This window comes from Ovis aries, chromosome 7, assembly GCF_016772045.2.
Source record: "Ovis aries strain OAR_USU_Benz2616 breed Rambouillet chromosome 7, ARS-UI_Ramb_v3.0, whole genome shotgun sequence".
Taxonomy (NCBI): domain Eukaryota; kingdom Metazoa; phylum Chordata; class Mammalia; order Artiodactyla; family Bovidae; genus Ovis; species Ovis aries.
In genome coordinates, this window is record NC_056060.1 from 36,616,974 (window position 1) to 36,632,222 (window position 15,249).

The 15,249-nt window shown below is 36.1% G+C and overlaps 1 protein-coding gene across 5 annotated transcripts in view; it reads left to right on the top strand.

The window, feature by feature from the left end:
• Positions 1–15,249, top strand: part of TMEM62 (transmembrane protein 62) — a 45,156-nt gene that overhangs the window by 21,760 nt on the left and 8,147 nt on the right. For 2 of the 5 annotated variants that reach the window (XM_004010490.6, XM_012181297.5), the window contains 4 exons: positions 2,613–2,768; positions 6,411–6,570; positions 10,657–10,770; positions 13,168–13,252. In XM_004010490.6, coding sequence (XP_004010539.1) covers positions 2,613–2,768; positions 6,411–6,570; positions 10,657–10,770; positions 13,168–13,252 — 515 coding nt within the window. Of the gene's footprint in view, positions 1–2,612; positions 2,769–6,410; positions 6,571–10,656; positions 10,771–12,685; positions 12,726–13,167; positions 13,253–15,249 lie in introns of all 5 variants that reach the window. The other 3 variants (XM_042253055.2, XM_015096959.4, XM_042253056.2) reach the window with 3 other exon arrangements.

Here is a 15,249-nt window from a genome sequence, read left to right on the forward strand (position 1 = left end):
CATCATTGTTACAAATGGCAAAATTCCATTCTTTTTTATGGCTGAGTATTTTTCCATTGTATATATATATCCTATCTTTATCCATTTTTATGTTGATGGACACTTAGGTTGCTTCCATATCTTGGCAGTTGTAAATAATTCTGCTATGAACTTTGGGGTGCATGTATCTTTTCAAATTGGATATATACCCAGGAGTGGAAGTGCTGGATCATGTGGTAGTTCTAGGGTTAAAGTGTTTTGAAGAGAAAACATAACTTATTTATCAAAAGCATACAGTATAGTTGAATATATATTTATTGAGAAGAATGCAGTACATATTTGAGAGTAACTATTTAAGTGCAAGTATAAGTATAGATAACTACCATCTCATTGTTTTATATCAATTGCTATTTAACTTTGTTAAACCCAGTGCTATGAAGATGTTAGATACTCAGTAAATATTTGTTAAGCTGAATGTTATCTTGCTATTTTTAACTACAGTTGACCTTTGAACAACACAGTCTGAACTGTGCAGGTCCACGTATACGCAGATTGTTTTCATGAAGTACCTACTACAGTACCTCACAATCAGTGTTTAGTTGAATCCATGGATGCAGAACTGAGATTATGGAGGTCTGACTGGGAAGTCATACTCAGATTCTCGACTGCTTGAGTGTTGGTGCCCCAACACTCAAGGGTCAACTGTATCTCCATTAATTAAAAAGCAGTTTTATATCTTGGAAAGTGCTTACTCATTTCAGTTGGCTTTTCTAGAAACTGTGTAAGAGCTAAGCTTGAAGCCTCTAATTATTTAGCAACTATAATTACTTTGAACTAAGACCTGCCTGTTCATGATGGTGAGGCTGTGGGCTGGACTAGAATTGCTTTTTACCAGGTAGCCTTCCTAAACCTTGTTCAACTTCTTGATTTCTTATATATGCTACAGTTACAAGTTAAGTCATGTTAATTATGAAACCATTTCCTTTCTTTCTCTTCCCACCTGCTCTCCTGTGTTCCACTCTAGGGTTTTATCTAGAGTTTGTCTTACTGAAAGAAACTAACTTTTATCTGCCCTTATAAATACTTAAATTTTATTATATATTGTTCAGTCACTCAGTCGTATCTGACTCTTTGTGACCCTATAGACTGCAGCATGCCAGGCTTCCCTGTCTTTCACCATCTCCTTGAACTTGCCCAAATTCATGTCCATTGAGTCAGTGATGCCATCCAACCGTCTTGCCCTAATATTATGTATTAGTACAATAGAAGAGGTTTTTTTTTTTTTTTTCTGGCTTCACTGTGCTGCTTGTGGGATCTTAGTTTCCCAACCAGGGACTGAACCTATGCCCTCAGCAAAAGAAAGTGTAGAGTCCTAGCTATTGGACTGCTAGGAGATTCCCTAGAAGAGTTTTTAAAAACAGTTAGTATGTTAGACTAGGCTTTGTTGGGTATACAAATAAATCTAGAAATATCAGTGGCTTAACCCAACAGATGTTTAGTTTTTTTTTTTTTTTTCAGTTTTGTAAACTCATACTGGGAGTATGACTCATAGTATGAGCCAGGGAAATTCGCAGCCACAGGGAAACTCTGGGATTCAGACTTCCTCCATCTTACAACGTGACTATTTCAACACCTCAATTCCAGGGCAGGGAAGAGAGCGTGGAGAGCTCATACCCACCCTTAAGTACTTTGGACCAGAAGTGTGATACATGTCACTTCTGCTCACAGCCCATTGGCCAGAACTAGTCACATGGTCCCAACCTAATACCAGGGAGACTGGGAAATGCAGGGGAGCACATAGAATATTTGGTGACTCATTGGAAAAGACTCTGACGCTGGGAGGGAGTGGGGGCAGGAGGAGAAGGGGATGACAGAGGATGAGATGGCTGGATGGCATCACGGACTCGATGGCCGTGAGTCTGAGTGAACTCCGGGAGTTGGTGATGGACAGGGAGACCTGGCGTGCTGCGATTCATGGGGTCGCAAAGAGTCAGACACGACTGAGCGGGTGAACCGAACTGAACTGAACTGATTGTTTCTGCCATAGCTAATCAGTTTTCTCCTCAGGTTTAAAAGTTAGAAAATACAGAACTTTGCTTATTCTTTAATGAATAGTTATACCTTTCAGTGTGCATTTAGAAAATCAAAACCACTTAACTTTTGCTATTTTCTTTGAAATTATAGAAATAAATGTCTTAAAGAAGAATTAAAGGTTTCAAATTGTGCTCATTTTAATATTTTATGTAGCATTGATAGGATGAAGAATGTTAGATGTTAGGCTTATGATGAATATTTTAGGTTCAAAATAGCCTTAGAGCATGGAAATCAAATGATTTAATTCAATAAACATTTATTTAAAAATTAAGAGTACGTGCTATTTACCAGGCATTATTTGAGGACACAGTGGAAACTCATTGTTTCAGTCAGATTACAGTTGTGACAAATGTCGCGCATGAGAAAATGTGAAAGTGAAAGGCGCAGGAAGGAAAGAGGGACAATGTTATTTACTCTGCATTCCAACAAGTGATCTCAGAAAGTATGATTTTATATTTTTACCTTTGTTCTGTTTTTATCCTTCAGCCCCTCTTAAAATATGAAATGACTAAATTACCTCACTCTTCTCTGGTCTCTAGGTACCGGATCTTTGCTTTTGATCATGACCTCTTTAGCTTTGCAGATTTGATCTTTGGAGAGTGGCCTGTGGTTCTTATCACTAATCCTAAGTCACTTCTCTATAGTTCTGCTAAACATGAACCACTAGAAAGACTCCTTCACTCAACGCACATCAGGTATGTAGCAGTTTTTCAGAATTTACTTTTAGTTTGTTATTGTTAGAGAATAAGTCATTGTGATTGCATTCTCATGGGAAAGTTGTGAGATGCCCCACTTTAGTTTTATCAACAATCTAAACATTATATACATTGCCTACTATTTCATTCCCATTCAGTTAAGAAATACATAGTTTTTAAGCTGCTGAAATTTTAAAAAATTTTAGAAACCCACAATCCTATCATTATTGTTTCTATCTTTCATTTCAGCTTCTGTATATGCATGTTTTTACACTGCCATAATCATAATGTATCTATTCATTTGTATCCTACTTTAACAAATTTATATCATATCAGAAATATATATTTAAAAATTTTGCTGCATAACCTTTCAAAAAAGCAAAAACTATATAAACCTTATAGAATTGAAAATTCATTTGGCATATGAATTTGACAGTATATGTCAATGGAATATTTTTTCTTTTTTAATTTTTTCTGGCTCTGTTGTGTAGCATGGGGGATCCTGGTTCCCCAACCAGAGATTGAACCTATGTCTCTTACAGTGAAAGCATGGAGTCGTAACCACTGGACGTCCAGGGACGTCCCAACTTATTTTTTACTGAATTATAGTTGAATTATAATGTTGTGTCAATTACTCCTGTACAGGCAAGTGATTCAGTTATACATTTATATACATTCTTTTTCATTTTCTTTTCCATTATGGTTTATCACAAGAGATTGAGTATAGTTTCCTGTGCTATACAGTAGGACCTTATTGTTTCTCTATTCTATATATACCAGTCCAACCCTCTCCCACTCCCCTCCCCCTTGGCATTCTGTCCCTATGTCCCTGATTCTATTTCATAGATAGATTCATTTGTGTCATGTTTTAGATTCCACATATAAGTGATATCATAGTCTATTTGTCTTTCTCTTTCTGACTTGCTTCACTTACTATGATAATCTCTAGTTGCATCCATGTTCCTGAAAATGGCATTATTTTGTTCTTTTTTATGGCTGAGTAGTACTAAATAGAATCTTAATGAAACATTACCACTCCTTTTGGAAAGAGACTTATAACCTTTGCAAACATAAGGGCACTTGTTTTAATATACTTTTTAAAATTTTATTTTGAAAAGTAGCATGACATAACTTTTGGGAAATAGGGTAATGGGATTATATGTGTATTCCTGTCCCATCCCCCACCCCCTAATAGAACTATTGTTAACATGAGTTTTCTTTCTCAGGCATTCTCTTTCAGGCATGTATTTACATAGTCATAATCATAGAGTACAGTGTATTCTAATTCCTACCTTTTTTCTGTCAACAGAGGGAATGGATCATAGTATATGTAACTATTTTCGTATCTTGAGGATGAACATCTGATGCTTGTAGATTCTTCCTTCATTTGAATAATTGCTTTAGATAGAGTTCTAGAAATGGGATTCTAGCTGAAATAGTTTGAATTCCTTTGTAACTGTTGGTAAAAGTTTTCTAATGACTTTATTTTTTTGCAACTAAAATCATTACTCTTTTAAAAAATTTTTGGTAAAATATGCATAAAATTTACCATGTTAACCATTTTTAATGTACAGTACTTTCATATTGTTGTACAACCATCACCACCATTTATTTTATCTTCCAAAACTGTAACTCTGTACCCATTCAACACTTAACTCCCTGTTCTCCCTGCCCCCAGCCCCCAGCAACCATTATTCTACTTTCCGTCTCTATGGACTTGACTATTTTAGGTACCTCATATAGGAGAATCATATATCTGTCCTTTGGTGACTGGCTTCTTTCATTTAGTGTAATGTCTTCACCCATTAAAAAAAAAGATTTATTTGTTTATTTTTGGTTGTATTTTTGCTCCCGGGGTTTCTCTAGTTGCAGTGAGCTGGGGCTCCTCTCTGGTTGGTGATGTGCAGGTTTCTCATTACAGTGGCTTCTTTTGTTGAGGAGCACAAGCTCTAGGTGTACAGGCTTCAGTAGTTATGGCTTGCAAGGTCTAGAGCACAGGCTTAGTAGTTGTATACAGGCTTAGTTGCTCTGAGGCATGAGGAATGTTCCCAGACCAGGGATCGAACCCATGTTCCCTGTATTGGGAGACAGATTCTTATCCACTGCACCACCAAGGAATTCTGTCTTCACCAGTTTTGAAGCAAGTGTCAGAATCTTCTTCCTTTTTAAGGTTGAATATTGTTTCACTGCATGTATATACCATATTTTGTTTATCCATTCATCTGTTGAGGTGGCTCAGTTGGCAAAGAGCCTGCCAGCAATGCAGGAGACCCAGGTTTGATCCCTGGATCGGGAAGATTCCCTGGAGAAGGAAATAGCAGCCCACTCTAGTATTCTTGCATGGAGAGTCCCAAGGACAGAGGAGCCTGGTAGGCTGTAGTCCATGGGGTTGCAAAAGAGTTGGACACGACTGAGCGACTAAACCTACCAGCCTATTCATCTGTTGACAGACACTTTTGCTTCCAACGTTTCACTATTGTGAATAATGCTATGAATATGTGTATAAATGTATGTGTTCCAGTCACTGCTTTCAGTTCTTTTGGGTATATATTCAGAAATGGAACTGCTGGATCATATAGTAATTCTATGTTTAATTTTTTGAGAAACTGCCATACTGTTTTCCATAGTGGCTGTGTCATTTCAGATTCTCACCAGCAGTGTACAAGGAACCTGATTATTTTTTAAAACAGGTACTAATTTATAATGTTACCAAGAAATAGGAGTGCAAATTTCACAGAACTCTTATCATTATTGGTTACTGTACTTTTAAAAATATTTACTCATTATTCTGGAAAAAAAGAGTACCAAGCTGTTTTATTTCTTTTGATTACTAGGTAAGTGGAACATATATCTCTCAGTTATGTTTCTTGATAGGAGCTGGATATCAGATTTCGATTTAGGATAGTTTCTAATTTCTCACCTTTTCAGGTTTGCTGAGTTATACAACTCCAGAAGCCACCATTTACAAAGAAATCAGATCATATAAACAGTGTCGTATGAACAGTTGCAGAGTGTAATGGTCTATTTTACAGTTGCCCTTTGGTATCTCTGGGATATTGGTTCCAGGACCCCCTGCGTATACCAGAGTCTTCAGATGCTCAAGTCCCTTATGTAATGTGGTATAGTATTTGCCTATAACCTATACTTCAAATCTTACCTAGATTACCTATGGGCTTTTCTAGTGGCTCAGTGGTAAAGAATCCACATGCAATGCTGGAGATGCGTGTTTGATCCCTGGGTCGGGAAGATCCCCTGGAGAAGGAAATGGCAACCCACTCTAGTATTCTTGCCTGGAAAATCCCATGGGCAGAGGATCTGACAGGCTATATTCCATGGGGTTGCAAAAGAGTTGGATACAACTTAGTGACTGAACAACAGATTACTTAATAATACCTAATACAATTTAACTTCTGTGTAAATAGTTGCTGGTGCAAGGCAAATGCAAGTTTTGTCAAATTTTTCTTTTCTGAATATTTTCAATCCATGGTTGGTTGAATCCACAGGTTCCACATCTCAGGAACCTGGAGATCAACTGATGGAAGGTTTACTGTACTTACATCTTTTCAGGTTATAACAGGGTTATTCTTCTTTATAGAAACAATGGCAAATACCTAAAACCATGCATTTATGCTTTCATTTTAGAGTCCTGGCCTTTTCCTTATCCTCCATTACTTCAGTTGCAGTTAAGATTGATGGAGTTCATTTAGGGCAAGCTAGTCATTTGTCTGGTCCTATTTTCATACTAAAGTGGAACCCAAGAAACTACAGTAATAAGACACATAACATAGAAGTAATCGTTCAGGTAAGTTAGTAATTTTCAACTTGGTGTGTAAATGATTAGTAACCACATTGAACTTTGATTTTTTTTTTTTTAGTCAGTTGATTATAGATGAAACTAAGTAAAAAATTTTGAATACACTGGATTTAATATGTTCTGAACATAGACACTCAGGAGCAATTCTGCTGTTAGACTGAAAAGTGGGCAGAGAACACGAGTGTGCAACTGTTGACTGCAGTTCCCTCTTTTTTAATCCTAGGGAATCATTCTTTTGCTTTCTTCCAACTTTGGCCAGAATTTCCCCAATATACCTAAAGATAATAGAATAAGTCAGAAGACATGTATTTATGTGTCCACACCTTTGATTGCTGTCTCCAAGTATAGGAAAATTGTATTTACTATTTTGAAAGCCTAGGAGAGAGAATTTTCAAAGCATCAAAGAGATTTTTTTGGTCTGGGGAGTGGGCATTGATAGTGTATGCAGTGACTGCCTGCCTATCCCTTTTCTGATTCAGTTTGTGGAGCATTTAATTCAGCAGACCTGCCAGAGTAGAAAGTGATCATCATTACCCAAATAGAGCAGTTTTATCAATACACTGAAACACGTGAGGTGATAGACTGTGCTAAAATATTAGTTTCTGGAGAAAAAGGCCTGTCAGTCTCTACCACACTATGGTTTGATGACAGTTTTAAGCTAATCTTTTAATGTTAAGTCTTAGTTTGAAGACTGCCAAGTAATCCTTCAGAAAACACATGTAATTATTCTCATCTTTTTTATATGTGTGTCACAAAGAAGGATTTTGAGCAGGAAGGAGCTATTTACTGAGCGTCTTCTAAGACACTTAGATTTTTTTTCTTTTTACTAAATTCATGTAACAATCTTCCACGATGTAAGTTTTATCTCAAAGATGAGGAAACAGGAGAAGGCACTTTGCAGTGCCACTCATCTGCTTAGAAGGAAGAAGAAACTCATGGGTAGGATGTGGAAGGAGGGGATGCTCTCCTTAATGTCTTTCATATTAGAAGTTGGCTTATTTTAAAACGACTTGAAGGTATAAGTACACGTAGAATAAATTGTTCCCTGTCTTTACAGTCATGGGGAAGAAGTGAGAGCAACCATAGGAGACCTGCTCCTTGTAGGAAGGTGGAACTCCCGAATCTTTGGATTGCTTTTTATAAGGAAGAAACCATAGTTCACATTCTTCAAAACATTTCTGCCTGCTTAGTTGAATCCTTAGTAAAAATGTGAAATAACATATATTTTTATATGTTTCATATTTCTAACATTTTTGAGATGTAATTTATATTTAAAACCCCGTATATTTAAGAGTACAGTTTGGTGAGTTTTGACTTTCTTACATATCTTTGAAACCATTACTACAATCAATACCATCTGTCTCCCTCAAAAGTCTTCTTATGCCCTTTTGCAACTGCTTTCCTTCCACCCCCATTTCAGGCAACCACTGATCTGTTTTCTGTCTATATGAATATAATTCTAAGAAATTAGTCTACTGAATACTAAAATAGGGAACCTAGTCCCCTTATTCATCAATGAGAAAATTCTGTCCTTTTAAATATAGTTTACATATAGATTAGTCTAAGAGAAAACTTCATGGGAGAAGACACTGATTTATTTTATTATCTATGCATGTATTTATTGAATATCTGTACATTTCCAGGCAACCTAGTACCAACTAGACCTTTCAATCAGTTCTCAGTGTGGTTCCTGAAGTAGTAGCATCAACATCACCTGGAAACTCATTAGAAGTCCCATCCCAAACCTATGAATCAGAAACTCTGGAGATGGAAGCTAACCCTATGTATTGACAATCCCTCCAGGTGATTCTGATGTGCATTAAAGTTTGAGAACCAGAATGTAAGATTATTGTGCCTGCTTTGCCAATTTAAAGAGTAAACTCTAGAAATCGCTATCTCTCAAAGAGAATCGCTGCATTAAAATAAGAACTTTAAAAAAAACCCCAAGAATATGTAATTCAGAGTAAGAACATTTGAGAAATAAAAGTTTGATAAACACTCGTGCAAGTTCTTTTTGCTATTTTAAAGCTTTTCATGATAGGGAATTTTTTTAAATAAATGAAAGAGATAATACTATAATGAATTCCCAACTTTAATGAATTGCCCAACTTTAAAGATTATCAACTTATGAACAGTCTTGTTTCATCTATACCCCATCCACTTCTCCCTGTACCACAGTGTTATTTCATCTGTGTAAATATTAATATGACAGTATATATTGCTAAAAGATAACTATTTTTAAAAAGTAATGATAATACCACATCACACCTGAAAAATTAACACTTATACCTTAATTTCAAACTATCCAGCTAATGTTCCAGTTTTCCCATTTTGTCATTTATATTGCATTTGGAATTCAGAATTCCAAATCAGAATTCAGACAAGGCTCAAATATTGCATTTAGCTGATTTGTCTTTTCAGTTTCTTAATCTATAGGTTTCCTTTCCATCCTCCTTTTTTCCTCCTTGCAATTTGTTTGCTTTGGAAACTGGACCTTTTATCCTGTAGTGTTTCTGTATTCTGGATTTTTGCTGTTTGTATCCATGTGGTATTATGTAGTATGATTTTCTACCCCCTATAGTTTCTATAACTGGTAGTTAGATTTTAAGGTTTGATCATATTTGAGTCTCTGTTTTTTGGCGGGAATACTTCCTTTGGTGTTTTATGCTTTTATCAGAAGCTTATAATATCTGGTTGTCTCTCTTTTAAGAATATTAAAATTGATCACTGTCTGTAGCTATTGTTGACCTTATACAGTGGTGTGCTGGTAAATGTTTAACTACTAACTTGGGGCATGTTTGAAGGGAGGAAGTTGATTTATACCAATTTCCATAGTATAAATATTCTTCCTGTAGCTGGTTTTAAGCTACCAATACATTAGCTGGTCTGCAAAGTTCCTGCTGCTGCTGCTAAGTCGCTTCAGTCGTGTCCGACTCTGTGCAACCCCATAGACGGCATCCCACCAGGCTCCCCCATCCCTGGGATTCTCCAGGCAAGAACACTGGAGTGCAAAGTTCCTGAACATGTAGCAGTTGGCCCTTGTCAGACAAGCCAGTGCCAGCACAATGCTGGCTTATCCTCCATTCACTGTGGGAATTCTAGCACCTACTGATAGTCTGAAACTAGACACATTATTTCATTGGAGTTATAAAATGGTGATATTAAAATTGCTACTCTTAATTATATGAGTATTAATTAGAAGAGTCCCATAAAGAAGAAATTTGCCTCACCTATTTGATACCCAGATATAGAGTTCGTACAGGAAAGGCAGGATAAAGTCTTCATTCATCCTCCACCTTCCCTTTTCTAAACCTGTTTTCAGAATGAGTTCTCTACCATCTGCCAAACTTAACCAAATGAGCCTTTTAGTATCATTATGAATTCATAGTTTAAAAAAACGTGGTTGGTATGTTTCACTCCATTGCATTTATTCTTTCTGATACTCAATTGTCCCATCTCTGGCTAGTGGGAGCCTCTCTAAGTTGGCCACTAAGTCGTCTGATACAATCCTAATAGTCCTTGTTAAGTTTTCTTGCTTTCTGGTACAAAGATGTTCCAAGCCCTTGTGCATTTCTTACTCAAGAATTGGAATCAGCTATTTCTCTAAAGAGCATTGACTTCTTGTAGTGGGGAATTTTATTTTGAGACCAAAATCTGGGCACTAGCCCAGCTAGCTCATTACTGTTTTTAGGTCTTTTCAATAAACAAAGGGAAATACAGATTTTTTTAAAAAAGACTACTTTGTGATACATACTGATATTTCCAATTCAAATCTAGAATTACGAAGTTTAAAAGAAGTTTTCTTTAAAGTGCTCATATGTTCACCTGAAACTACCACAACATTGTTAATCAGCTATACCCCAGCTATACTAACGAAAAAGTTTAAAGTTTTAAAAAATAAAGTACGAAGATACTCTGAAAAAAAAATCAAGTTCTCATAGGAAGACTCAAAAATAAATGAAAAAAAGGTGTCACTTATTCTGAGATAACTGACGAAAATTATTGGAAACTTAATCTTGGAACATTGTACATATTTGTACATGAGGGTTGCTTCCCTACTGTGCTTATTCCTAGGATTCTGCTGGAAGAAGTAAGAGTGTTCACCACATATTTTCAGTTCGAGAGGATATTCAGCTCAGATTTGATCCCCTGGCATCATTTATTCTTCTTACTGACCATTGTACTGTGGTGAGTAAATTCAACTTACTATTATATATGTTTTTACTAGATTTGGTAGGTCTAATGTCATAAATAATATACTCATGTGATGAGAAAGCAGAACCTTATCAAATTAAAAGTTTAGTTGTTTGTCTAGAATACAATGACTTTAAATTGATTTGAATTAAAAGAAAGGAGACACGGACATATAGTACCTGTTTTGGAACCTGGTTCTAAGTAATGACATAAAACAAGGATTACTAAGGGAATTATAGGAACTGTGCTAAGTTAGGATATTTCGAAAATAATATTTCTTCCCATATAAATAATACATGCTTAATATAGAAAAATTGGAAAATTTAGAAATAAAGTATAATGAACCCCACATCATTCCTTTATCACACTAACCATTATAACCATTGTATTTCTTGTTATAATACTATTTATTTTTCTCTTATTTACATTTGGATATAAGTTTTTACTATAAAATGGTAATATACTTTTCATTCTCTTTTTCCATTTGATTTTTTCTACTGAGGAATTTGTTTTGATGGTTTTCTTACATCAAATTTGTTTTATAGATGATGCTTGTTGGCTGCATTATATTGTCATAGATATACCTTAATTTATTTGACCATTTCCCTATTGTTGAGCATTTGTTTCCAATTTTTCCTTCTACTGTAAAAATATTGCTTGTTTCTGCATTTATTAGTTTTTTGGAAATTTCTGGAAATGAATTGTTGGATCAAAGAATGGACACATTATTCTATATGCTTCATTTATTTATTATATAATTTATATAATTACACAGATTTTAAAATTATTTGTTACATTCATTGTTTTTGGTCTGTTCTCCCTTATGAAAAGATAAGTCCCATGAGGGCAAGAACGTCTTTTTGGTATGCCTAACACAAGTAGACCCTCAAATAAGGATTTCTTGAATGAATAAATATTTTTTTAGTTTTTAATATACACTGTCAAACTGTATTTCAGAGAATCTTTGGCAATTTACAGTCTAGTTTCCTCAGATCTCCCTCTCCTGGATATTAACATAAAATGCACTACAATGTTGAGAAAGTGAAAAGTGAAAGTGAAGTTGCTCAGTCGTGTTCGACTCTTTGTGACCCCATGGACTGTAGCCTACCAGGCTCCTCTGTCCATGGGATTTTCTAGGCAATAGTACTGGAGTGGATTGCCATTTCCTTCTCCAGGGGATCTTCCCGACCCAGGGAGCAAACCCAGGTCTCTCGCATTGTAGACAGATGCTTTACCGTCTGAGCCACCAGGGAAATGTTGAGAAGGAAATTTAAACCCCCTTCACTTCACCTCCCAAAGATAGCTTAGTCTCCTCTTATATCCTCACAGACTTAATGTGCATTCCTTATTATTTTAATGTACGCTTATCACTTGTGTGATTGAATGTTAAAAAAATATGCCTAAATGGGTATTTGCATCTCATTTTTGCAAATCATTTATTTTTCTTTTGGGGATTTTTAATAGTCACCTAGATCAGGCTTTGAAAACTTTGGTGTACTTATGAATCACTTGGAAATGTGAATAAGAGGCTGATTCTGATTAGTAGAACTGAAATGGGGCCTGAGATTCTGTGTTTCTAAGAGGCTCAAGGTGATTCCAGAGATGACCTGGGGCCCATACTTGGAGAACAAGAACCTAGATTACATGTCTCTTTACTATGAATTAATCTTCAAGTGAGTGATTTCCTGGTGGAGAAAGCATAAAGAAATGCAGTCTCTGTTTATTCAGCTTGTAGTGTATTGCATACTGTTTTGTTTTTTTTTTTCCCACTTTTATACTTAAAAAAAAAAACTTTTTATTTTATATTGGAGTATAGTTGATTAACAGTGTTGTGATAGTTTCAGGTGTACAGCAAGTGATTCAGTTATACATTTACATGTATCCTTTTTCAAATTCTTTTTCCATTTAGGTTGTTACATAATATTGAGCAGAGTTCCCTGTGCTATACAGTAGGTCTTTGTTGATTATCCACTTTAAATATAGCAGTATGTACATGCCCATCCCAAACTACCTAACTATCCCTTCCCCGCTTCTGCCCTCCCCCTATAACTGTAAGTTTGTAACACTCTTATAAGACTTTAAATAAAACAGTACAAATTATACTTAACCTCGTACACTGAAAGTGGACTGTTTTAATTTGATTTTATGTAACTGTATGAAATTATTTAGTTTCAGCGTTGGTCCAGGTATCCAAATCTTAAAAGACAAATGCTGAGGCAACTTATAATTATCTTCTTTGCTGCATCAGATTTTCAATTCTCTTTGATTATATATTTTTCTTATCTAGTCATTTCTCCTAATGATGTCATTTCCATTTGTGTTAATGGGGCTGTTTATAAAAACTGAAGATGTATCCGTATGTCTGTTTCATGTTAATTTCTTTGTCTGTAGGCCCGGGTCATATTTGTGATGATTGTGCTGATCCAGCTCATCATTCTCATTATTTTTCGGTATCAAGCATATCCAGAGCATAAAGGTTAGTCACCGTGGGTTCCTTTTATTCTTAGAAGACCTTACGTTTGTGTATCCCATAATCTCCTGACTAAATAAATATCAGTGCAGACTGTCTTTGCCTGAACTCTGTGAGATGCATCCTTCAAACTATCTTGCTCACTTCAAACCCCCTTTTCCGTACCATTTTCTCCAACCTTTCCAGGTCATAATGAACTTTTCTTCTCTGAATCCCAAGAGTCCTTCCTAAGGATTAATTCTGTACTTAACCAGCCAATCACCTTGTTTACATCACAACTTCAAATGCATATATTTTCTCCTCAATCAGACTCAAGTTCCTCAATACAGGAGCTCTTGTTTAGTACTTCTGTTTTCTACAGCACCCAGCACTGATTTTGTGTATTACAAACAATAAATATTGACACTTGTTGAAGTAAGTGTTCCTTATTCCTTCCTGGCTTGGATAAAATCCCAGGAACTAATTGTGGGGAAGGGGAGGACTGTAGTAAAGATTAAATTATAAGATGGTTAACTGCATAGGTAGTATACATATCCTACTGAATGTTTTCCTGCTTATGTATTTTTTTAAAAATTCTGTGAAAAAATTCAAAAAGCATTATTGCACAAAATGTAAATAAATAAATATTTGAGGGAGGCCTCAGCCTCATGTGGGACTACCAGTATTTTTGTAGAGTTATTTAAAATTCGCAATGTATTTTTACTTACATTATCTTAATCTTACAACAATCCTGTGAGGTAGGTATTATTGTTTCCCATTTAAAGACTAGAAAACTGAGGACCTCAGAGTTAATGTAGGTTATCTAGTATCTTATAGCTAATAAGAGTCTGACTCCAGGTCAGTTCTTTTCTGTAAACAACACTTCTCAATCTGACTACACCTTAGAATGCCCTGGGAACTTTAAAAATCGCAGTGTCTACACAGTACTTTCAGTGCTTACACAGAATGTCTGTAGGTAGGACCTAAGCATAAGTATTTTTTAAAGCTCCTCAGATGATTCCAGTGTGTGGTAGGGCTGAGAAGCACGGCTCTGTATTTTTCAGTCCTGCTGCCTAGAATCCCCTGGGTTGCTGCCTCAACTCCCCTGTTTCCTAGGCCAACTAAATCAGAATCTCTGGAGGGTGAGACTTGGGCATGAGTATTTTCTAAAAGTTCCCCCAGGTTATTCTAATGTACGGGCAAAGTAGAGAGTCATTGCTTACAATTTATAGCATAGCTGCCTCTAAGGCTAAAGAATGATATATTTAAAATAAATAAATAATGATAATGAATGGATTTGTAGATCAATACTTTGAGAAGTACCAGACTAGAATGAGAGATGAATGAGTAGTAAGTATGCAACACACAAAGTGAGAAAGGTCACGCATTGTCAGGCTTTGTCTGTAGTTATCTGTCGGGTTGAACAGTGTTCAGAGTATAAAATGAAGATGCTGGTCTACTAGGGAAGACCTGCCATTTAACTCACATCAGGCTGTCTTTCACTGAGGCCAGTCCTTTAAGTAGGACTGTTTCCCCTCAGGTGTTGCTCAGTGTGTACTGAGCTTCCCATCATAGTCTTCTGATAACTGGTATTTGATCAGCTGCAGACGAGTGAAATGGCTGGCTGGGGTTGAGGATCTGTGATGCTCTAGTCTGTGGCTGCAGAATAAAGCCCTGGTGCTTTGGCTTTCTGGCACTGTATTTTAAGAGGTGTCAATTTGGAAATCTTTTAGGGATCCCTTTCAGTTGAAGTAAGAGGATAACTGAGTTAAGAGCTGCATCACATATGGGAATGGAATATTTGGACAGATACTCATGTTAACTTTATTTATTAATTAAAAAAAATTTTATTTTTACTTTATTTTACTTTACAATACTGTATTGGTTTTGCCATACATTGACATGAATCCACCACGGGTGTACATGCGTTCCCAAACATGAACCCCCCACCCATCTCCCTCCCCATAACATCTCTCTGGGTCATCCCCGTGCACCAGCCCCAAGCATCCTGTATCCTGCATCAG